The 24,784-nt window shown below is 42.1% G+C and overlaps 1 protein-coding gene across 1 annotated transcript in view; it reads left to right on the forward strand.

Moving 5' to 3' along the window:
* The window catches only part of LOC117513625 (vacuolar protein sorting-associated protein 13B-like), a 1,146,044-nt gene that overhangs the window by 377,685 nt on the left and 743,575 nt on the right, over nt 1-24,784 (forward strand). Inside the window, 1 exon segment of the mRNA XM_034173849.1 lies at nt 20,244-20,353. Within this exon segment, the coding sequence (XP_034029740.1) occupies nt 20,244-20,353 (110 nt within the window).

Genomic DNA, 24,784 nt, shown 5'->3' on the forward strand with positions numbered 1-24,784 from the left:
AAAAGATTTTTTTTTAGATTTTTGCAAATATGTGTGTGTGTGTGTGTGTGTGTGTGTGTGCGCGCACCAAGCTTGTGCCATTATATTCAAGAAGACTTGAGGCTGTAATTGTAATTTCTTAGTTTTTTATTTCTAATAAATTTGTAAAAATCTTAAAAAAAAAAAAAAAAATTCACATTGTTATTGTGGTGTGTTTTGTATGTAGAATTTGAGGGAACAAATGAATTTCATCCATTTTAGAATAAAGCTGTAGCATAAAATATAGAAAAAGTGAAGCGCTGTGAATATTTTCTGGATCCACTGTCGATATCCTGCAGAGGCCGTCTTTGTGACACTTTCTGCTCTTCTTCTTGGCTCACTTTTGTTGATCTGTGTCCCACAGAAGTTTCAGGAAATATTTCCGGCCACACAGTTTGAATGAGTACAGATCTGCATCATTATCTGACAGAACATTTCCTTTGATGTTCTGAGCTGTAGCTTTCCGAGCATCTTTGCTGAACCTGTACGTAGTACTGAGGAAACTTCAAATTTTACCATTTAATGTTTTCTTACCTTAAGAACTACATGGTAGAGAGGTCAGCTAATGCCTCCACTTCCTCTCCTGACAGTCTGAGAGAACTCGGCGTGAACTGCAGAGAAAGGCCTTTGAGCCAGCTGAGCGATAGCAGCGATAAGGAGTTTTCAATGTAACGGTGCAAAAGTGAGGCTGTCTGTGGGAAAGCAGCAGCAGAAGCAGAAGTCTGTTTATTTTAATGAGCTCAGAAGTGTCTCTCCTGTTTGCCTTACGTTACAGTGGGGCTCATTTAGGGTTCACACAGTGCACCGTGCGTCCATGATGGATATGGTAATGATACATTAATGCAATCAGGCCCAAGTCTGTTTTGTTTCTCATTAAGAAGGCAAGCTATCTTCCTGACAAGGGCCGGGTCAAATTTGGTCGTGAGCCTTTTTCCTTCTACGTGATTTAAAGTGAGCGAGATAGAAAGAGAGTGTTTGTTGGAGGTTGTTGTATCTGTAAAAGAGGCGTGAGAGAGAGAGAGAGAGAGAGAGAGAGAGAGAGAGAGAGAGATAACAGCTGAAACATTGTGGGTTTCAGCTGGGTCACATGTGGCTGCTTTGTAGAGTCTGGTCATCTTTTCAGCACCGCGAGTGTGGATGTGGATTTATGAAGGCTGGGAATCGAGTGGACGGGTTGATAGCATGACTACGGAGCTGCTTATCAGCATCTGGAGCTGCTGTTGTGCTGCTTTAAAGCCCTCATCTGGATTCGTAATTGAGAGGCACAGAAGTTCTTTTTCTCATGGTGACATGTTCAGTGTCGGGTTTGCCTGAATATCTTTGACAGTGCCGGAGAGTTTGTGCCAAACTGCACAGATGCTTTCATAATGTCATGAACATAAAAAAGTCCTGTTGGCTTCAGTTGTCATGTTTATTTTGTGTTCTGTCATTGTTTTCCTGTTTTATTTGGACGTTTTCTTAGAAAATTGCATTGTTGTTGCATGAGGTCCGTTTTTCACTGCTGGAACTGTAGGCCATCGGCCAAGCTGGTTTTCGGTACCCCTTAAGGGTGCGAGACAACATTTACAATCCACCATCACTATACCATGGCCTACACAAAAGTGGATGGTGGCCATCACAGGGTGGTACCTGTAGCCAGGTAGGGGTCACAGGGGGCAAAATTTAAAACTGTTCCAATCATTTTGAAATGTATATCTCATATGTCATAGAATCCAAATGGACGTCAACCTTATTTCACCTTTACTTTGGAGGCCAAGCATTCGACATGGTCAAATCTATTCCATTTATTAATTTTATTGGCGTGACCAATAATTTGCATCACATTTTACCAACGTTGTAGCGACTTTAACTTTTGACCCCTGTATAAATTGAAATTGACCTTTGTCACCATTTTTGCTGTTCTTCCCCGATAAATCCATAACATTCAGTCATAGATTGTCCAGACTATACCTTTTATGATTAGACAAATAATGTGTTTTTTAAGTTTTGACCCCTGTGTAATTCTTAATTGAGCCTTACCTGGCTATAGCCGCCACCCTTGGATGGCAGCTGTAGCCTTGATCTTGGCATCATTGCTGTGAAGAAAAGTCACTGACAGAACTATATAGGTCCTGTTTACCATAAGTTTAGTTTACACCCAGATGTGCAGTGATAATGCATGGAGAGGGTTTTTTGTGTGTGTGTGTGGGGGTGGGGGGGGGGGGTGTCCTGTTGTGTAACTGTCCATTTGTCAACACAATAACTTGAAAACTTTGCATCTGGTTTGGACCAAACTTGATGGAATCATTGGTGGTCAGTTAAGGACAAAATGGTTTGTTTATTTATTTATTAGAAAAATTAGTTAAAACTCAAAGTCACCAGCCAAGGTCATAATTGTGGCCCATTACTTTTGTACAGGGGATATTTAGAACGGCTTCTTCTTATTATTCTAGTTAGGGAGCACCACAGCACGTCATATCTATCCATCTCACCCTGTCCTCCCTCACCACATCCACAAATCTCCTCTTTGGCCTCCTCCTTCTCCTCCTGCCCGGTGGCTCCATCCTCAGCATCCTTCTCCTGATATACCCTGGGTCCAAACATGTCCAAACCAGCTCAATCTCATCTTTCTTTGTCTCCAAACTGTCCTGCTTGTGCTGTCCCTCTCATATGTCTATTCCTAATTCTGTTCATCCTTGTCACTGCCAAAGAAATTGGCTTGTGCACCCAATGTGGCTGAGATCTGACTAAATTTATGGTGTACATCCTTCTTACGTCTTCCCTCTTCATTAGCGTGGGTTTGGGACTGGCACACCAAATGCAGTGGTTGTACACCCCCGTGTGGCTGAGTCAAATATTTAGACTGTTGGTTAAACATACACCAAGTGTTACTGTTAAACACTAAGATGAAGTCATAAATCACCTTTCTATTTTTCACAAGGTTTAACCACAGGTGGCCTTGAAATGTCAAACTCAAGGTCACAATATAACTCCAAACATTTGGGAGGGAATGTGGATTAAATATGGTGGCAGTCCAGGAAAATGTCAAGGCCAGACCAAACCATATACGAGGTCTATCAGAAAAGTATCCTACCTTTTTATTTTTTTTAAAAACTATATGGATTTTGAATGACGTGCGATTACACCAATCATGCTTGAACCCTCGTGCGCATGCGTGACTTTTTTCACGCGTGTCGGTGACGTCATTTCCCTGTGGGCAGGCCTTGAGTGAGATGTGGTCCCGCCCTCTCGGCTGAATTCCTTTGTTTCACACGCTGCTCGAGACGGCGCGCGTTGCTTTATCAAAACTTTTTCTGGACCTGTGAGGAATATCCGAGTGGACACTATTCGAGAAATTAAGCTGGTTTTCGGTGAAAAGTTTAACGGCTGATGAGAGATTATGGGGTGTTTCTGTCGGTGTAAGGACTTCCCACGGAGCGGGACGTCGCGCAGCGCTTCCAGGCGCTGTCGTCGGCCTGTTTCGACCTGAAAACATCCTAATTTAAGGCTTAATTCACCCAGGACGTCGTGAGAGAACAGAGAAGATTCAGAAGAGGCCGGCATGAGGACTTTATGTGGACATTCCACTGTTTAAGGACATTTTGTAATGAAAGACGTGCGCGCAAATTCACCGAAATGACTCGGCGAATCTGTGTGCGCCGCGACAGGAAAAACACCTCCGTGTTGAAAACCATTTGTAAAATTCAGGCGGCTTTTGATGGCTTTCAACAAGTGAGTAACTGAGAAATTGTTTAACAGCTTGGGCATGTTCCAACTTGTCCGTTAAGGTTTCCAACGGAGGTGTTTTTCCTGTCGCGACCCCCGCGGTCGTGTCCGGCCCGACATGCGACTCTGCCCGTACGTTCTTTCATTACAAAATGTCCGTTAACAATGGAATGTCCGAATAAACTCCTCATGCCGACTTCTTCTGAAAGTTCTATGTCGAGTTCCTGGGTCAACAGAGCTTGAAATGTGGAAGTTTTCAACTTGAAACGGAGAGACGCTGCCGCCTCGAAGCGCAGATTGCCATCAGGTGCCGTGGGCCGTCCTTACGGCGACACTACCAGACCAAAATCTCTCATCAGCCGTTAAAAGTTTTACCGAAAACCAGCTGAATTTATCGAATGGTGTCCACTCAGTTGTGCCTTACAGTTTTGAAAAAATTTTGATCAAACAAACCAGCAGTCTCTGAGCCATTCCTAAACAATGAAAAAATCGACGAGAGGGTGGGCCACTCCTCACTCAAAGACTGCCCACAGGCGAATGACGTAACCGACAGGCGTGAAAAAAACTCTCGCATGCCCACGAGGGTTCAAGCATGTCTGATGTAATCACACGTGATTCAAATCCATATGGTTTTTGAAAAAAAATAATAAGGTCGGATACTTTTCTAATAGACCTCGTATTACAGTATCGCTGAATCACAAGAATGAATTTGAATGAGTCTGTGTCAAACATCTAAGGTGCCAGTGTTGCCCTCTCGAGTGCCTCTTTTTGTCATTTACTTTTTAAAATAGCTTTTTGCTTTTTAACCGGGTTAACCGGCCCCATGTACACACTTGGCAAGTGTTCATACTGGACGGACAAGTCCGACCCAAGGCTCTGTTCCTGTGCTGCTGCATAATCAGTGCTGTTGTCTGGGGTGCAATGTTTTTTCGGAAAAATGTCGAGTCCGCAGACAACAGCTATAAGTCATGGAGTCCAGCTGATGGGAAAGAAAGCGCCTCAGTCCTGATGGGGATACAGCAGACTTCTCTGTGAATGAGATATAATACTCTATACACACACACACACACACACACACACACACACACACACACACACACACTGTATGATTCTCAGTCAGTATTTTGAGTTCTTTGCTGAATGAGGAGAAATGTAAATGATAGCACAGTACGCACGTGCACATTTATGACTTATCCACACTTAAGTGTGCACGTGTGGTTTAGAGGACTCTGCACTGTTGGTGACTAACTGTAGACATCATTGAGTTTTGTGTCCAGCTTCTGTAGCCTGTTCACTTTCACATGTAGATCGAAGCCAAACTGAAAATAAACTCATACTTCTCATTGAATTTTATTTGTGCTTTCTTCTTTGAGAGAAAAAATAAATAAATTTGCAACATGGTCTGCATACTTTGAATTACAAGTTACACTCACTTTTTAATTTTATTTTTATTTTTTAGCTAATTCCCCATGTTGCGTTGTCTTAAATATGAGACAACCCTGAATATAAGACTCCTCTCCTTTTTCAAGTTTTTTTGAAAAGTTTTTTTTTTTTTTTTTTTAAGTGTGTTCCGAAGACCAAATCTTCTTTTTTTTTTTTTTTTGTTTATTACATCCACCAAGGAGGTTATGTTTTCGGTCGCGTCCGTTTGTTGGTTGGTTAGCAGGATTACTCAGAAAATCCTCAACGGATTTCAATGAAATTTTTTACCAAGGGTGTATCTTGGCCTAACTTAGAAGTCATTAAATCTTGGTGATGATCCGGAACACGATCCAGATCCAGTAACATTTTTAAGGATTCTTTATCATTGCAGGATAGGGCCAATTTCAAATATTTGCAGCTAACTTCATGAAAATGGGTCACAAAGGCTGAACAAAAATTAAGTTACGACACAACAATAATTTAGCATTTGTTTCTCCTCACTGAATAAACTTATTAGAAAATAAGAAAACTTGCGTAGTTCATGCAGTTTCTCTTTATAAATACATTTGCTGAAAATCTAAGGGTTTAACCTTCTGGGGCTAACGTCGTCATATATGACGGCTGAGACCAAGCTTTACTAAATTATAAATAACTTTTTAATGATATGAGATAGAAACGTACTTTTTTTTTCTGAAAAGTTATCTCCGCGGACTTTCGAGCCACCATCCACCATCTTTGTACTCCTCATAGAAGCTGTGTGATGACATGAACAATGTGAGTGTCCAATCGGAATTGGTTCACCGTCACGTGATTTTCCAAAATCCAATCGTAGGGCAGATTCACCTCATGTGACACACCAAAGATTGTTTTTAGGAGTGATGTGTTACTAGTTGGCCCATTTGAATAGCCCCCTGGCTGCTCCAATCCGCCCTGCGCCATTACACACAGCAAAAGTGAAAGTGAGCAGATGGAGAGCCTTTCATACAATCTCACATGCTCAAACAGTGTGTGAGTATCAGGATTGCTTGACTAGTTTTCCTGTGAATGTTACTGGTTAAGCCTGTGGCAAGCTCTCTCGCTCCGGCGTAAAGCACTGTTTACCTTATCAATGGAGCAAGAGGGGAGGGGCCGCTCCTCAAACTGTATGAGCCTCGAAGTGTGAAAGTTGCTTTCAGAGCAGGAGAGAACAAACACACAGTCAACTTCATAGTAGAAGTTTGTGACGTGACCTTTATGTAATAGCAGACAGAAATTGCTTTGAGATGAAGACAAACAAAACGCATAGACCATTTTGTATATATTGTTCAAAATGTGCATTTGTGTTAGTTTGAACCTTTTTGTTGTACAGTCTTTCACACAAGACCCAAAATTACGTTTATAAAGTGTCAAACAGTTATTTATTATAGTTTGCTGTGTGTTTTACTTTTTCCTTTCTTATTTCTGATTGTAAACCTTTATTACACTTATAAAACACAACTATAGCATATATATTTTGAAAGTCCAGGTTTTCCTATATAAAGAGACATAAAACTTGATTGTGGGATACAGGGAGAACTGTTAACAGCAATAATAAAACATTTATGCCAGGCAAGTGAACTGTCCAAAAAATGCCCTCGGACTCCAGAGGGTTAACCACTGAATCTGAAACATGACGGTAGATGCGTGAAATGACATAGAATAAGTCTGTTTGCCAAAGGGTATTCCATGTGACGTCAGTGACCCTATGGCCTTGGCGGAGGTTTGCGCTCTCCAAGTGCTTCTAGTTTAAAAATTAATATTAATTAAACTAAATTAAGAGAGAGGAAAAAAAACAGGCAAGATTGCATAAAGTAGTACTTCCTAAAAAATGGTGCAATAAAAAGAGTGTGAAGTGGCCTGTCTCTGCCCTTCAGTTCATGCCTCTTCATTCTACATATGTACTTCCATAATAGCATAGGATCGGTGATGTACTCAGAAGATGTTTTACATAAGTAAATGCCGAGAATGTCCTCAGAGACTCCTGTGAATTGAACAGGAAGGTGACTCTGGAGAGTTTAAGAGTTAGTTAAAAAAAAAAAAAAAATCTAATATAGCCAGAAAGAGTTGTCAGGTTTCGGCTCTGATCTGGTTTTTGGTTTTATTTTTCCCCCCTTACTATGTCCACCATTTGCCCCAGCCTTGATTCACTACTTTTCATACGTTAGCCATGATTCTGTTCTGTTCTAGTTTTTATAGCCAGTCTGTGTTTCCATTGTGCATCATGAGTTTATCACTTGTTTATTTGGTTCTTTTCATTTGTGATATTATCTGTTATGTTATAGTATCGGGTTTTGTTTTCTGTTAATCTCTTAGTCTCTGTCTTCCTTATAGTTTGGTTAGTCACTTTGTTTTCTTAGTCAGTTCCAGTTTAGTTTTGTCTTAGTGTTTATTTTCTTATTGTTCTTTTATCAGTTCCTGTCGTTTTGTTTCAGTACTTATTTTCACATGGTTCGCTTCTCAGCTCAGTTCTAGTTTGTATTGCCAGTTTGTGTTTACTTTGTGTAGTCATTAGTTGCCATCGTTATTAATGCTGTCACTTCTCACTTACACCTATCTGTCTCATCCTGTCTTCGTCTGCCTTTTTCATGCACTTACACTCTTGCACATGCCTGTTTTGTCTTTGTCTCTGTCTGCCATGTTCACTCCTTTTTTGCCTCTCTTTTCCCCTCTTGGATTTACCTGACCACATCTCTTGTCCAGATCCTCCTCCCGCCATGTGCATCTCATTATCCAGTCACCTCCTTTCCTTATTTAAACTGCTTCTGTACACTTCTTCCCTGTTCATTTGTCGACTTTGTCACTTACCAGCTCTCGTCACGGCTCTGTTGTTTGCCTAGCCGTGTATCTTGACCCCTGCTCTGTTTTTGAACCTGCTTTTGGCCTCTGCTCTGATTGCCCTGTTTGCCCACATACTGAACCCTGCTTGTTTTGGACCACGCCGTTTTGCCTTGCCCTTGCCTGTTACTTTTGCACCGTGGACTGCTTACCTGTGTACCCTTATCAGTATTAAAGATCCTACCTTTTATACTCGTGTGTCCTGCCTGTGAGACCGCATGTTGCGTCCAGCCTCTGTCAGCGCCTCACTTCCTCTCTGCCTGACAAGTTGTTGCATAATGTTCATGAACCATTAACTCGTTTCACAAAGTCTGGTGCAAGGTGGTGGGGGGAGAATGGTGAAAGTAAAAAGGGTTTGACATGGTGTGATTCTGCTGTTCTCTTTATTAAAATAGGAATTTCTACTGGTGCAGTTTGAGCAGTGAAAATAAAATAACATAACTCCATTGTTGAAATAACAGGAGCTGCTTTGTGCACGTGTCAGAATAGCCATATCTATCCATATCTAGCCATATCTCATTTCACCAGTAATTGTAGCCACCTACTGTTGCAGATGTATAGGACATGGCAAAATCTAGCGCCCGACCCCATATATTTTAGATGCATTTCCATGGGAGAAAAAAAAAATCTTTGCATATTTAGGCCAGTACGGTAACAACCAACAACGATCTACATTTTCATTGTGGAGCTATGTTTCCAACTTTCACTTTTATGTTTGCCAGTATATTTTTTTAAGTAGCCTCTGACCATCCTTCCATTGCTTTATGTATCTCTGCGTATTTTTTGCCTTTGTCTCCTCTTTGTTTTGTGCCCTCTGAATGTCCGTGTCTGCTTGTCTTTCAGTCTGTTTGTACGTGTTTTTAAGCGTCTTGCTTTCTGGCTGCCTTTCACCGACTCCCTCCTTGGCTTAATCACTCTGCAGCTTTCTTCCTGTCTGTTACAGTTACTGTACCCACATCCACAGTCAACATTTACGAGGTGGGTCGAGCCTGTCAGCTGCAGGCTACTGCCACTGAGCCATGTTGAAAGACACACAGGAACATTTTACACGTACATGCTCGCATTTTGTAAAACAACCATACACACACACTCACACACACACATATGGGTTTCCAGCGCAGAGCGTTGTATGGGCCCAGAGTTAGAGCAGGCTTTCTGTAGGCCGAGGTCTGTTTCCAGTCATACCTGTCGCTGCCCTTCCTGAGCACCCAGGCTCTTGTGGCGGCGTTGCCAGCGGACTGCCAGGTTGAACTCTGGCGGGAAAACAACCGCAAGCCGACCGCTGAATGTTTGTCAGACGGAGGATGTGTGGTCAGACGCGTCTGTGTTTGTTCACTGTCCTAAACCACATATATGAAGGGACAAAAACGCTCATTTCCTTATGTTGACAAAGATGATTGCGCTTGCGTCGTGCACCGATGCACACACACGTGCCGCCCTGCATGCGCTCTGTTCTTTGCACCCACGCGCGCACAGCTGAGTCGCTTTTCGGCTGCAGCAACAGCTCCCACATTCACACAGACACACACGCAGAAGTAGAACACCTGTCGGGGCCGCACTGCTCGCTCCAGGACACCTTCGAGTCATGAGCTCATCGGAAAAGCAATTAAAGGCAGCGTAGGCCCCGCACACTGGCGTAATGTTTTGTTTTGCTACTTGGCTTCGAAATTAACCAAACCTGTCAGAAGTCATCTGGCTGACGTGGATTGGGCTATATTTATTTATTTTCTGCTAGACGAGCTGGACGCAGGGTCCCAGTGCTGCCTAATGTCCAACAATGCGGCAATTTTGAGCGGGGCAATTAACTCTGCTAGGACACGAATCCCCCCCCTCTCTCACACACACACACACAGTCTACCTGCATGCTAAACGCCTCTTTTTGCTTGTCTGTTCTCCTGTCGGTGTGGTTGCCCTGCAGTTGGGAGGTTGCGACCCTTGTAACCCCAATCAGGGTTCTGGTCTCCACTGTGGGACTTTGTTTTGAACTTGCATTGACCTAACCGCTCCCAGTTTATTGGATTTCATGCTCACACAGACTGAACAAAAGCAGATTTTTTTCATTCGGCGGTGTAGTATGAGCCATATAACCTGACAAAAAAGTCTGTATGTGGCCTTAAAGATTGATGTTTGACAGCTTGTTGGGGCCCTGACGTGGCTGTTGACACATTAGACAGGAAGCAGTGCTGACAAAGAATAGATGTGATGGATTTGAGGGTCGGGCTTCAGCTTCTCTGCAGTAGTCTTGGACTGTGTCACAGAGCCCAAAGTCAGACATCCATAAAGTAACACCTGCAGCTTCTTTTAACTCCACTGGTCTTAACCCACTTCTTGACATTAATAGTCCGACTGTGACCGAGTGGAGATAAGTGCGTCTCTTCACACATGCCTGCACATACATGCATGGATTTGGATTTTTCTTGAGGAATCATTTAGGAAGCAAGAAAAACACCTCTGTTATCATTGTCATCACTTTCTGTAATTACCGTTATGCCACCCTGTTAGAGCAGAGCAAAAACAACAGTTAGCCTGCTGCCGAGGTCGCACTCTGAGCGTGCCAGGCCATTTCACGGCGCTGCACGCTTCAAAGGACGTGTCATTCTCCGGCGGTTATGTCAACACGCCGATGAAACGAGAACACACAGTGCGGATGGTAAAAGCCTTCAAAGTCTTCAAAGCCTCAAACGCCAGGTCAACAGATATTTTGGGTCTGTGTCGGAATCAGACTGAGAGAGAGAGACGGGAAAAAGACGTATTGTTGACTCTGTTAATCACAGAAAGATAGCTTTTGGAGAGGTGTTGTCGTGTGTCAACATGGTCGGAGCTGTCAGTGGCGGGAGCACAAGAGACGGTGTGAGATGACAGCTGTCGTAACATGGAAAAACACGATAAGCAGCAAGCACTTCAGCTCGGTTATTCAGCCAACAAGTCTGCACTCTGCCTCCATGTCCACTGTGGTCCAAATGCTAAACAGAGTGGACAACATTTTTATAGCACTTTTCCATGTCTCACATTTACACACACACGCGCGGGCACACACACACACACACACACACACACACACACACACTGCCTCGCTGTCTGCGGCACTGCGGATTTTTCAGCAAGAAGTCTATCCTTGCGGGCTGCCGGAGCGCTCCGCATCAAAACAGCGAGCGTAGTCTCCGAACCTGTTGCCGGAGTTGGCTGCAGCTCTGCTCAGCAGACAGGGGGACAGTGTGAGTGGCCCGCTGGGGCATTTACCGAGCCCACAGACTCGGTAAGCACATCGAAGGCAGTGAGAGCAAGGCGTAAGGCCAGATACCTGACAGATTCCTGCCACTTGTATCCACGACCTTATTCTTTTGGTCATTATGCAAAGTTCATGACCATAGGTGAGGATAGCAGCACAAATTAACTGGCAATTTAAAAGTGTAATCAGAAGTAATTTATATATATATGTGGAAATCAGGGCTATTTCTGTTACATGACTGTTTGGTCCAAGTTCATTCCAAATCCTCATCAGTTACTTTGATTTATTTATTTTTTTTTTTTTGTCTTTTTTTGTTTGTGTCTTTTTACAGGATCAGTGGACAGTTTCTGAAACAATATTTAACCCTCTGGGGTCCGAGGGTATTTTTTGGACAGTTCACTCGCCTGGCATAAATGTTTTATTATTGCTGTTAACAGCTCCCCTGCATCCCACATTCAGGTTCAAACAATAAACAAAAAGTTCAAACAATAAACACAAATGCACATTTTGAATAATATATACAAAATGGTCTATGCGTTTATGCTCCAGTCTGAGGAGCGGCCACTCTCCCTCACCTCATTGATATGATAAACAGCGCTTTACGCCAGAGGGAGAGCCACAGAGTAATCCAGTAACATTCAAATGCAAACTAGTGGAGCAATTCTGATAGTTACACACTCTTTGTTTGAGCACGTGAGATTGTCATGTGAGGCTCTCCGTCTCTTTCACTTTCGCTGTGCGTAATGGCGCAGAGCAGGAGTTAGGGGGCCTATACAAACGGGCCAACTAGTAAGATATCACTCCTGAAAACGATCTTTGGTTTATCACATGAGGTAAATCTGCCCTACGATTGGATTTTGGAAAACCATGTGACGGTGAACCAATTCCGATTGGACACTCACATTGCACACATCATCACACAACTTCTATGGGGAGTACAAAGATGGCCGATAGTGGCTCAAAAGTCCGTGGAGTTAACTTTTCAGCAAAACAAAAAGTAAGTTTCTATCTCATATCATTCAGATGTTATTTATAATTTAGTAACGCTTGGTCCCAGCCGTCGTATACAACGGCGTCGGCCCCAGAGGGTTAATGAATTTTGTGGAAAGAAGGCTTTTTAATGTTAAGTGGTTGTGTGAAATATTAAAGTATTATTAACCAAGCACAAGGTCTGTTTTTCCCGTCTCGGTCTGATGTTCCCGTACAGACCGAGCAAGCAAGGTTAATAATTTGTTTATTATATGGCTATTATATACTGTATACAAAACACCCAAACATACGGTATTGCCTGAATATGAAAGCTGCTGACGGTTTTGGCCTCGTAGTCAGACCTGTTTGCTTCACCGCCATGAGCAACTTGCTAACAGCTGGTCTGGTCGTTAGCTGGTGAGCTTTAAATCTGTGTGGTATTTTTTTCCCGATGCTGTTTAGATATTTATGTAGTATGTTCATGTCCAACTTGGTTTTTCTAATCGTCTTTTTAGCTTTCTGTTTTTCTGGTCTGATATGGGAAAATGTCAGACCGGAAATCAGCTAATCAGAGTGCGCGTACCATCGTAGCCATATAATAAATGTAATTTACTCCCAGATGGACATTCGTTAATTATTTGACTTTGTGGCTGATACCCTGTCAGAGTCGACGCCAGAGGTTCTTCCAACAGTTTACTTTATCCATGTTGTGATGATGCATAGCTTTAGTTATCACATATGGACTTTATTTTTATTATTTATTTATTATTGGTTTGTTTGTTTGTTTGTTTGCCCTTGCAGTGGCTGTTTGTGCATGACTTTGTGATGGCGCCTATCAATTTCCAAAGAATTAGTATGGTTAGAAATAGTGGTACAGTGTGTCAGCACATCCTAATGGAATATATTGGTCAGAATACATAGTTACCGTATAAATGTCACAGCTGAGTTGCAGTGTTTGCAATAGTTATCTCCAATTAGGCGTTTTATATCCTTTTTTTTTCCTCATCTATCTCTGTAATAACTCCTGAATAAGCAAGCCTTCTACTAAGTAACATGAATTATACGGTTATGACTCCTTTATGCTGAACGTGCTTTGCCGTGCTCACTGTATCCCGTAGACCGCATTTTAGGGTCAATTTATTAAATACATCTTTAGCACGCAGCCCGTTTCCCAGCCTTTTGGGTTCTGTAGCGCTCAGCGCTGCTCTGAGCTCTGATGAAACCACTTGAAGCCGAGCCCCAGCACGGCAGCCACAGCCAAAGCCTATTAAGCAGCCGCACTGTGGTGGAGGAGTTCAAGCCACAGGCCTGAGGTTATGGCTCCTTGTCACTAGGAGGGAAGGAGAGGTGGATGGAAGGATGGAGGAATAGTTTCAGAAAGGAGGACAGAGGTTGGTGAAGGAGCACCAAGTGGGGAGAAGGGAAGACAGAAGTGTGGTTTGAAAGACGAACTCTGAGGGAAAACTGGATTGTAGTAATGGCAATTCTGGGGAGGGGCCATGGGAAGGCATCGCAACGAGTAACGTGATCTTAACCACGCAAACTATAAATTAATTCGCCCGCTGGAATGTGGTGCTACAGTTGGAGAGGGTTCACCTCTTATCCATGAGACTTGTGGTTAGTGGGGGATAACAAGCCCAACTTTCTCGTCAACATCGTCACATTTAATTCTTTCTGAATTGATGGCACAATTGTTTATGCTAAAGCTCCTCCTCTCCCAGGTGGTTTTCTTGCTGTTCGCACTTGCTGCTATTTATATGGCACTTTAACCACGGCAACTCTGTGGTGGCAGCGGTGTTGAAAGAGATTAACGATTTGAATGCCTCTGGTTCCCCGCTAACCACGAGAACTGAAGAAGCCTCCTGAATGAGATGCAAAACGTCTTCAACTCCATTATGTTCAACCGCTACGTGACCTTTTACACTCTGATTCAGTGAGTCAAACCTGCACAGAGAGTTTAATTCTTGGAGGAGGGTGGAGGTTCTTGAATTTGTTCTTTTGCAGAAAACTATTTTAAAAACATTGCAGAATTCACAGAAAAAACTATAAACCAAATATAAGTTGGACGTTTTTTTTAATGGTCATATTATTGTAATTGCTTATATGTTGAGAATATCAAGTATCCTCCCTAATGTTTGTCACGCATGCCACAAAAACAGTGTGATAGTTTTATTTTATTTTTTTTATATGTGTTTGCGGTGTTATTGCAGTATTCTCATAGGTAGTAATCGCTGATCAATCAATCAATCAATCAATTATTTTTTATATAGCGCCAAATCACAACAAACAGTTGCCCCATGGTGCCTTATATTGTAAGGCAAGGCCATACAATAATTATGTAAAACCCCAACGGTCAAAACGACCCCCTGTGAGCAAGCACTTGGCTACAGTGGGAAGGAAAAACTCCCTTTTAACAGGAAGAAACCTCCAGCAGAACCAGGCTCAGGGAGGGGCAGTCTTCTGCTGGGACTGGTTGGGGCTGAGGGAGAGAACCAGGAAAAAGACATGCTGTGGAGGGGAGCAGAGATCGATCACTAATGATTAAATGCAGAGTGGTGCATACAGAGCAAAAAGAGAAAGAAACAGTGCATCATGGGAACCCCCCAGCAGTCTACGTCTATAGCAGCATAACTAAGGGATGGTTCAGGGTCACCTGATCCAGCCCTAACTATAAGCTTTAGCAAAAAGGAAAGTTTTAAGCCTAATCTTAAAAGTAGAGAGGGTGTCTGTCTCCCTGATCTGAATTGGGAGCTGGTTCCACAGGAGAGGAGCCTGAAAGCTGAAGGCTCTGCCTCCCATTCCACTCTTACAAACCCTAGGAACTACAAGTAAGCCTGCAGTCTGAGAGCGAAGCGCTCTATTGGGGTGATATGGTACTACGAGGTCCCTAAGATAAGATGGGACCTGATTATTCAAAACCTTATAAGTAAGAAGAAGAATTTTAAAATTCTATTCTAGAATTAACAGGAAGCCAATGAAGAGAGGCCAATATGGGTGAGATATGCTCTCTCCTTCTAGTCCCCGTTAGTACTCTAGCTGCAGCATTTTGAATTAACTGAAGGCTTTTTAGGGAACTTTTAGGACAACCTGATAATAATGAATTACAATAGTCCAGCCTAGAGGAAATAAATGCTGAATTAGTTTTTCAGCATCACTCTGAGACAAGACCTTTCTAATTTTAGAGATATTGTGTAAATGCAAAAAAGCAGTCCTACATATTTGTTTAATATGCGCTTTGAATGACATATCCTGATCAAAAATGACTCCAAGATTTCTCACAGTATTACTAGAGGTCAGGGTAATGCCATCCAGAGTAAGGATCTGGTTAGACACCATGTTTCTAAGATTTGTGGGGCCAAGTACAATAACTTCAGTTTTATCTGAGTTTAAAAGCAGGAAATTAGAGGTCATCCATGTCTTTATGTCTGTAAGACATCCTGCAGTTTAGCTAATTGGTGTGTGTCCTCTGGCTTCATGGATAGATAAAGCTGGGTATCATCTGCGTAACAATGAAAATTAAGCAATACCATCTAATAATACTGCCTAAGGGAAGCATGTATAAAGTGAATAAAATTGGTCCTAGCACAGAACCTTGTGGAACTCCATAATTAACTTTAGTCTGTGAGAAGATTCCCCATTTACATGAACAAATTGTAATCTATTAGACAAATATGATTCAAAACCACCGCAGCACAGTGCCTTTAATACCTATGGCATGCTCTAATCTCTGTAATAAAATTTTATGGTCAACAGTATCAAAAGCAGCACTGAGGTCTAACAGAACAAGCACAGAGATGAGTCCACTGTCCGAGGCCATAAGAAGATCATTTGTAACCTTCACTAATGCTGTTTCTGTACTATGATGAATTCTAAAACCTGACTGAAACTCTTCAAATAGACCATTCCTCTACAGATGATCAGTTAGCTGTTTTACAACTACCCTTTCAAGAATTTTTGAGAGAAAAGGAAGGTTGGAGATTGGCCTATAATTAGCTAAGATAGCTGGGTCAAGTGATGGCTTTTTAAGTAATGGTTTAATTACTGCCACCATAAAAGCCTGTGGTACATAGCCAACTAACAAAGATAGATTGATCATATTTAAGTTCGAAGCATTAAATAATGGTAGGGCTTCCTTGAGCAGCCTGGTAGGAATGGGGTCTAATAAACATGTTGATGGTTTGGATGAAGTAACTAATGAAAATAACTCAGACAGAACAATCGGAGAGAAAGAGTCTAACCAAATACCGGCATCACTGAAAGCAGCCAAAGATAACGATACGTCTTTGGGATGGTTATGAGTAATTTTTTCTCTAATAGTTAAAATTTTGTTAGCAAAGAAAGTCATGAAGTCATTACTAGTTAAAGTTAATGGAATACTCAGCTCAATAGAGCTCTGACTCTTTGTCAGCCTGGCTACAGTGCTGAAAAGAAACCTGGGGTTGTTCTTATTTTCTTCAATTAGTGATGAGTAGAAAGATGTCCTAGCTTTACGGAGGGCTTTTTTATAGAGCAACAGACTCTTTTTCCAGGCTAAGTGAAGATCTTCTAAATTAGTGAGACGCCATTTCCTCTCCAACTTACGGGTTATCTGCTTTAAGCTACGAGTTTGTGAGTTATACCACGGAGTCAGGCACTTCTGATTTAAAGCTCTCTTTTTCAGAGGAGCTACAGCATCCAAAGTTGTCTTCAATGAGGATGTAAAACTATTGACGAGATACTCTATCTCACTTACAGAGTTTAGGAAGCTACTCTGCACTGTGTTGTTATATGGCATTAGAGAACATAAAGAAGGTGTTGATGCGAATGTTTGAGTGCTTGTAGTTGGTTTTGCCCAGTTTTATTGGCTGTCTTTACTTCCGACAGGCACCAAAAGCAGCAGCCTGTGTCAGCGTTTCTGTTAGGCCCGGTGTCCATATAGCCATTTTTCTGGGTGCCGGCATCTTTTGTTCTAAATGGAATGAATGCAACACATGCAGCAACCTTCACGAAGAAAAAGTCACACCCAGAGTGGACCACATTTTTGTGCAGTCACTCTGGGCACTTTTAAGTTGAACATCCCTGAACATTGCACTAAGACGCAGTAATGGTTGCTTGTCACTGAGAGGCAAATGTGTGTACCACATTGCACAGAGTGCAGCTTGCCATATCCCCTGGTTCAAATCCCCTTCCAGCCGAAGGCTTTGCTGCATGTCTCTCCCAGTGTTCTGTCGAGATGAGGTGCGCGCATCTCATTTCGACAGATAAGTCTGTCGAGCGGAGGTGCGCCGTCAAGATGAGGTGCCTCGCGTAACTGCACATGCATGCACTGAAAAAATTACTTGATGAAGTTCACTTATTTTGATGGGCAAGTAAATGTATAAAAATCCCAGAAGAAGACCGTAGAGCATGTCCACAACTAATGTAAGCACTAATCAATGTATCAGGCAATGCTACAAGTTTACAAAGCCACATGCTGAGTAAAATAAAGCCTTTTAAGAGAAAGGGTCTGTGCTTGTTCGTCTGAAACGGACTTGTGCATTTAAAGTGAACCAGTGTGTTTCTATATATATTTTTTAAAAACGTCGTTTGCTCCACTGGCTGTTCACCTCCGCAGATGAAGCGCACTTCTCTGTGGTGGGTAGAGGAAAAAAAAAAAAAAAAAAACGATATGCGCATGCACAGTTGCACATCGAGCGAGTTGCATCATCTCCACATGTGCAATTGCGGCGACACACCTCATCTCGACGGGTGACGTCTTCAAATCTGGGGTAAAGCGATGTGCGCATGTGCACGCATGCGCAGTAGCGCGACGCACCTCATCTCGATGTTCACCTCATCTTGACGGGACACCGGCCTCTTCCTCCATATTTCCTGTCTCTCTCCACTGTCATCAATTATAACGGCTGAAATTCCCAAAAACTATATATATATATATATATATATATAAAAAGAAAAATAGATGCTGTGACATCATTACGTCATGCCGTTTTCAGGCAACCTGGAGGAGAGTTTTATTTTTCCTGAGTAGTCACTCAAAATCTATCACAATAGAGACAAAAAGTCAGCTGTAATAGCAGCTTGGACAGACACAGCTCTTGCTGAGGGTGAGTACTTTTATTGCTGTACATTGTAAGCTAGTTGTTAGTTGTTTATTATCATCACAGAAAGAAATCCCATGTGTGCCCACCCCCCACTGAAAATGCTGAAACTGCTGGAATGAAGCATTTGTGAGTGCTTTTTGAGCCGAAAAAATTGCAATATGGACACGTGGCCTTAATGTGGATAGTTTGTGGTTTATAAGCATTTTGTCAGTGTTTATAAATCTCTTTGATAACCCTGCAATTGCTGCGACTTGAGTGTGGCGTAGACAGTGATCTGCAGCAAATAACCTGCAGTAATTTATGATATGTGTATCCCAAATAAGTGAGGACATCTTGCCCACCCCCAATCCCAGAACTGCCAATGAATTGCCAGCATGCAGAATGCAAGTGAATAAAGAAAGACCTTAAATCCTTAGAGTTGTTTTGCAAAGAAGGTTGAGGATGAAGTTGGATATAGAAATATTAAAAGGAAAATAATGTAATGACAAAACGTAGAGAAGTGAAGCCAAATCAGTTTGAAATAAGCTGCTGAGAAAGTTTTTTCTGTGGCCAGAAATGACTTTGTAATCCATATGAACACAATGGTTGATGGTTGGAAGTGCACCTCTGGGAACAATGCTCGTCACTGTCATCATGCTAGCAGCAATGCAGACACACCCACATCCATACACTTTGTACTTTCTGAATATACAACATCACACAAAAGCTATCACTGACCTGCTGGTTTGCAGATTTTACATCTGGCATAAAAACAACACAAATTTGGCTTAGACTCAGACACCCATTTCAAAATGCATTTGCATTCATACATATCTAGTTCTATATATATATATATGTACACACACACACATTTAAATTGCATTACACACACACATAGGCCCGCGGGCCACAAATCACTAAAATGTTGTAAACGTGGTGCAAATTAGAGGCCTTTTATTTGCGTTGTTCACAGCATGCAATGGTGGAGTGGATGCGGCTGCCAAACTGGAGAGCCAGTGTGTCAGGGAGAGATTATGATTGTACTTTGTCAATGCTCAAGCAGAGGAATGTTCGGCTAAGCAGCAGCAATCACGCTCTGCAAAAGCGAAAAGCTCTCATGCACGCACACGTGCACAGCTCTGCTCAAGTGCCTGAAACGAAGAATGAGTTCTTCTCCAAAGCTCCGGTCAAACTGCTGAAAGTCCTGCTAGAGCTGAAACATCCTCCTATCGTCATGCTGGGACATTCCACAGCACGCTAGAGACCCTGCGCTAATCCTACCGGCATGGGAATCATTATTGATAGGATCCTAATGCATTACCTCAGGGCTCACTTATTGTTGGTAAAGATTATTATTAAAGAGCAAACCAAAACCCAGAGAACATCTCGCGTTTCATAGAAATTTATCAAAAGAAAATGTTATTCTTGGCTTTGTGTGATACCACGTTTGAACAGCCCAATTGGAACAAACTGTGCCGCTTGGCGCTGACTGAGAAGCAAGACTTTGATACTCGCCAGCAAGTCGTTGGGACATCGTGTAAGAATTCACCATTGGAAGATCCTGACACTGTATGTGGGCAGATTTGTCACCTTCACTCTTTTGTTATTGCCTTACCTTGATATTAGTGATCTGTATCAGTGCGCGTTCCACTTTTCAGCCATAATCCCAGCAACACTGGAATGTTTTTTTTTTTGAATGCAAGTCCACATAGTTTCCACTTTAGTCATTCATGCTGTTTATCTCTTGATCTGAATCTTATTCAGTCAGTTCCTTTGCTTTCTGATTATTGTTGTCAAGAAAAATACCCCCAAATCTGCTGTGTGTGCTGGCAGTAATTTTGTTTTTTACATATCCTTTGCAATTGCGCTCTCTATCTCTCTCTTTCTCTCTCTCGCTCTCTCTCTCTCTGTTTTTTAAGGGTTTTATTTTGCCTTCAGCATTGCAGAATTCTTGATTTATTATTTTTGTCTGTATGTGTTTTGTCCAGGTGCCGTTCTGCTGGTCAGCGTCCAGGGCATCGCTGTCAATATAGATCCAATCTTCTGTACATGGTTGCTACACCAACCTCACCGAGGGAGCAGCCGGCCGCAGCAACAGGTACAAGTTGTTTGAGCAGCTCTCACACCAGGCCCATTTTAGTGCGGTTTCTTGCAGCAACTGACCAAGATAGAACTCTGAACATGTTGGCTGATTTCCCCCAAGCAGCTCTCTCCTGGTAACGTTCGGTGCCAAATCCTCCCGAGCAGGTGCACCACTCCGAAAAAGTCAAGAAAAGTTATTTTTGTCTGGGGCTTGCTGGAAGCCCAGCCATCTTGGGCTTTCCCACACGTGGCTGAAGACAGCCGGGGGCAGGCCTGGTGTAACTCTGAAGAACATGATGTACGCTCTGTCCTCAACCTTTGACATGATGGTATAATTTAGTTTGAACATTGCATGAAAATTGGACACTGAGTTGCATTCAGATGACACCACTCTGCCCGGAACTGACGTGACCAAAAGTCCCGCGGAGCTCCTGAAACTTTTGTTCTAAACAGGCTTGAGTTACTTTTCCAGACTTGTGCTGATCCACACCAAGTCAGTATGCATTGGTGGAGCATCCTCCACTCTGCAGAACCCCCTTTAGTCCTGGATGGCAACCACCCAGGTAGAAAACCATTGCCAAGGGGCTGCTCAGGAAATCTTGGCGCTGCACTCGTCCAGGTGTGAGAGTTGCTTTACCCACAACCCCAGAGGGAAATGATGATTAAATCACGGCATTCTCACTTCAGAAACACTGGTGTTCAGCTGAAAAACATGTTGCTTGTGTTTGGTAATAAAATCTTGCCAGGTGTTGAGCTTAGGAATGGCAAAATCACCCCCACCATCCACAGGTGGATCGCTCAGAACCAAAGTTTGTTCTGGGGCAGCCCACGATGACTTTTTGTAAAGGTTACGAGTGGTGTTTTTATGTCTGTCCAAAGAGGAGAACGTCACGGGAGTTTGGTTTAACTGTGCTGTGAAAACTCTCTTATTCTTCTTGTTTTATCCTTTGTTTAATCATTTAAACATATGTTTACATGCACTTAGTGGTAAAGTGCAAAGAATATGCCTCAGCTGAATGCACGTGTGGTGTTGTGCCTCCGTGCCTACCTCTCTCTCGTGCTTTCTTTTTCCCCAGATCCGTTTTCCATGTACTCTGCTCCCTGTCTTCCATCTCGTCTCTCTCTATTTGTTTGACAGGGGTCATGGTGATGGTTATGGACATTGAATGTTCTGTGCCCACACTGTGCACACATGCAGACGTGCTCAGTCTGATTGCCTGGGATATAGCACAGGTTCACCCAGTAAAGCCACATAAATATATAAAGTATCATGAAAGTAGCATATTGTAATACTTTTAGTGTTTTCTTTTTCTTCTTTTCCAGCAGTTTGATCTGCTTTGTGCCTCCTGCAGGTTTGTAAGGCTTTGTTGTTTTAAGTGCATTTGGATATGTGAGGATTTCAGGTATCAGGCAGTGAGAGACGAGAGTTAATTGCCGCCGTATCGGGATAAACACGTTCCGAGTTGAACTGCAGCCAGTGTGAAGGATACACAAACGATCTGAGGCTGAAGGTGTGTGTGTGTGTGTGTGTGTGTGTGTGTGTGTGTGTGTGTGTGTGTGTGTGTGTGTGTGTGTGTGTGTGTGTGTGTGTGTGTACGCGCGTGCGTGTGTGCGCCTCAGCTGTCAGGGCCGCATCTCAAGGCCTGGCCGTTTCACACGAGGCTTCCAGCTGAAGGCCAGACAGTTGCCCGTGAAGGACAGCGGAGAAGAGAGTTGCTCGTTCAGGTCTGAGTGGCCGTAAAAGATGAGAGCTGAGGGTAGAGAACAGGAAAGGGGACATTTGGACTTTAGGGCTTAAACTTGGGCTTTAAGTACTGAGGAAAGGATTCCTGAGGAAATACAAGACGGTTAAAGTGGATAGTTCATGTGCATTTTGGGCATTCCACCTTTGTATTTGTACAGCATGTAATCTGAGCACAAACAAATTGTATTTAGTCATAGGTGTGTTTGGGTATAACATGAATAAAACCAATCATAAGGCAGCTTTGCATTACCCTCCACATTGCCTGAAGTATCAAATTTAAATGACGTACAGAAGCATCACATGTCAATCTAAAATACACGACACCCTCCGTGTGGATGGAGTAAGAGACAGAGAGCTTGTTAAAAATTATAAGAGGTGACGTTATGGCAATATTGAATTAAAAAAACAAAACAATGAAATGACAATGTTTAGCAGGACTCACCTTTTTGTCACCATGACTACTGGAATTACAGTTCTTGTGAGAGTCTTCCTGAAATCTCAGTTCACAGAACTCAGCAGTCACATTCCATCAGTTAATGGAAAATCATTTCACTCTTCTGCTTTGTCAACATTATGAAACTATCGCTCAACTTTTGCGCTAGTCTGTAATGAAAACCCAGCTATAGTGTCACCTATCATTTGGGTGTGCTGGAAACTGGTGCTTTGCTTTTTTTAAATGGAGAAGTGTGAGGTTTTTTTTGGCAAGAAAACTGGTTTGCATGTGAAGTGAGTGCAAGCGAGAGTAGGATAGCATCTGTATAGGCCAATGGACAAGATCAGAAATGGCTGTAAATTAAGTTTTGTTTGACGGGTTTGCGAACCAACCAAAAAACAAAGGAGAAAAAACCTACTTGTTTTCTGGGAACTTGAGGGCAGTCCTTCCGGAAAGTTTTCTGGAGCATGTTAGTTGATTATTTTTGAAGTACTAATTATTTTTGTGCCACTATTCTGTCATCTAAATCTAAATTTAAATGCATTTGAATTTCAATTAAACCCCAATTGATTTGCAAAGAAATTGTCTGTTTAGAGAAGCTGCCTGTGTTTCAACACTGGCTGAATACCAACATTACTGAACAGTTTCTACCAAACCTTCGAGGACAACACTCTGAATTCAACATGAAATAAAGTTATTATGTCACAAATTTTATGGACAATATCATCCAGGTTCAAATTTGACATTTCTTAGCAGACCTCCCATCTGTTGTTTTTCACTTATTCACTTACTACCTGCTTGACTGTCAGTTTATCTCCAGATCACAGTTTCATCCAGTGGTGACGTTTACAACTTTAGTGTTCTGACAAAATAGCAATGTACTATATTTTGTATATGGTTATAACAATGTATTGAAGTTGAAATCTTATATTATTTGTATGTATTATTGTGTTATAATAGCATGTGTACTTTAGTTTTTGGAAAAATGTGTTTTAATATGATAATATATGTGATCTTTAAGTTGCTATTGACATACATTGATTTGATGAGTTATTCATTTTACCAATTTTCCCCCGCGGCCTTGTATCCCATCAGACAGAACCCTTGAAGTGACATTCTGCGATTCAAGCATGTCTTGCCTTCATCTTCTTTCTCAGCAGCTCCTGTAAGACATAATGCTGAAAGTTGACACCTTAAGGCTAGAAAAGTTGTTTTGTTTTTTTTTGGGGGGGGGGGGGGTGCACCAGGTGATTGTGCGTTCACAGCTTCGAGACAGTGGCACTGCTCTGCCACAGTAATTAATGTTCGTTTGGTGTTCTTTTTGCTTGGTCCCCAAACAGCTCCTCGCCTTTCGTATGTTCTGTTTCACTTTTCCAGTCCGAGTTGTTCACAAAATCACATTACTTGATTACGCAATCAGTGTGGGAGAAAGAGCCAGCGTTCAGGTTCAGCGTTTCTGTGAGCTCATTCACTTCCTGCACTACTGCATGAATAAAGTCATGTTTGTGTAAAGATGTTCTCTTGTTGCCAGAATGACCTACAGATAGCCACGGATTAGGCATGTGAATCTTATCACTGACGATTCCATACGCACCTCGCTACGCTGCCAGCGATACGATGCATATAGTGATACATGACGATATGATACGATTCACCCCTGTTCTCGATTTAATGCGATTTGATATTTATTTGATGGCAATTCAGTTCCTCACAATGCGATTTGGAGCGATACAATTAGGGATGGGTATTGAGAAGATTTTATTCATATCAGTGCCATTATCGATCCTTCTTAGCAATCCGATTCTTTATCAGTTCCCTTATCAATACCTCCTGTGAATCTTCTGTGTACTAAAAGTAGGCTTTACAGGTTTTTTTTATGTCAACAACATTTTATTGAATCTTAAAGTAAATAAATATGAAATTGGTCATTGGATCCTTGATCTTTGCACATAAATAGAAATTAACAAAATGTAGTTTTTGTCAAAAGCAAATCTCTACAACTTCATATAAATTAATTAGAAACTATAAAAACCAAGATGATGGGGTGCATAATTAATGGGCCCCTTTGGTATAATACCTGTAAATAATTGGTTTTATTGCCAGTTTTCTTCAGACAAGTCAGGGGATGGATACATGAAGACTTCCAAGTCACTGAATATGTCTTGGAGTTTATTTACATCTGTTATGAAGAAATACAAACAGTATGGCACTCTGTGGTAAATCTGCATGGAGTAGACGGTTCTCAAAAACTGAGTTACTGTGCAAGAAGG

Source organism: Thalassophryne amazonica, chromosome 7, assembly GCF_902500255.1.
Source record: "Thalassophryne amazonica chromosome 7, fThaAma1.1, whole genome shotgun sequence".
NCBI classification, from domain to species: Eukaryota; Metazoa; Chordata; class Actinopteri; order Batrachoidiformes; family Batrachoididae; genus Thalassophryne; species Thalassophryne amazonica.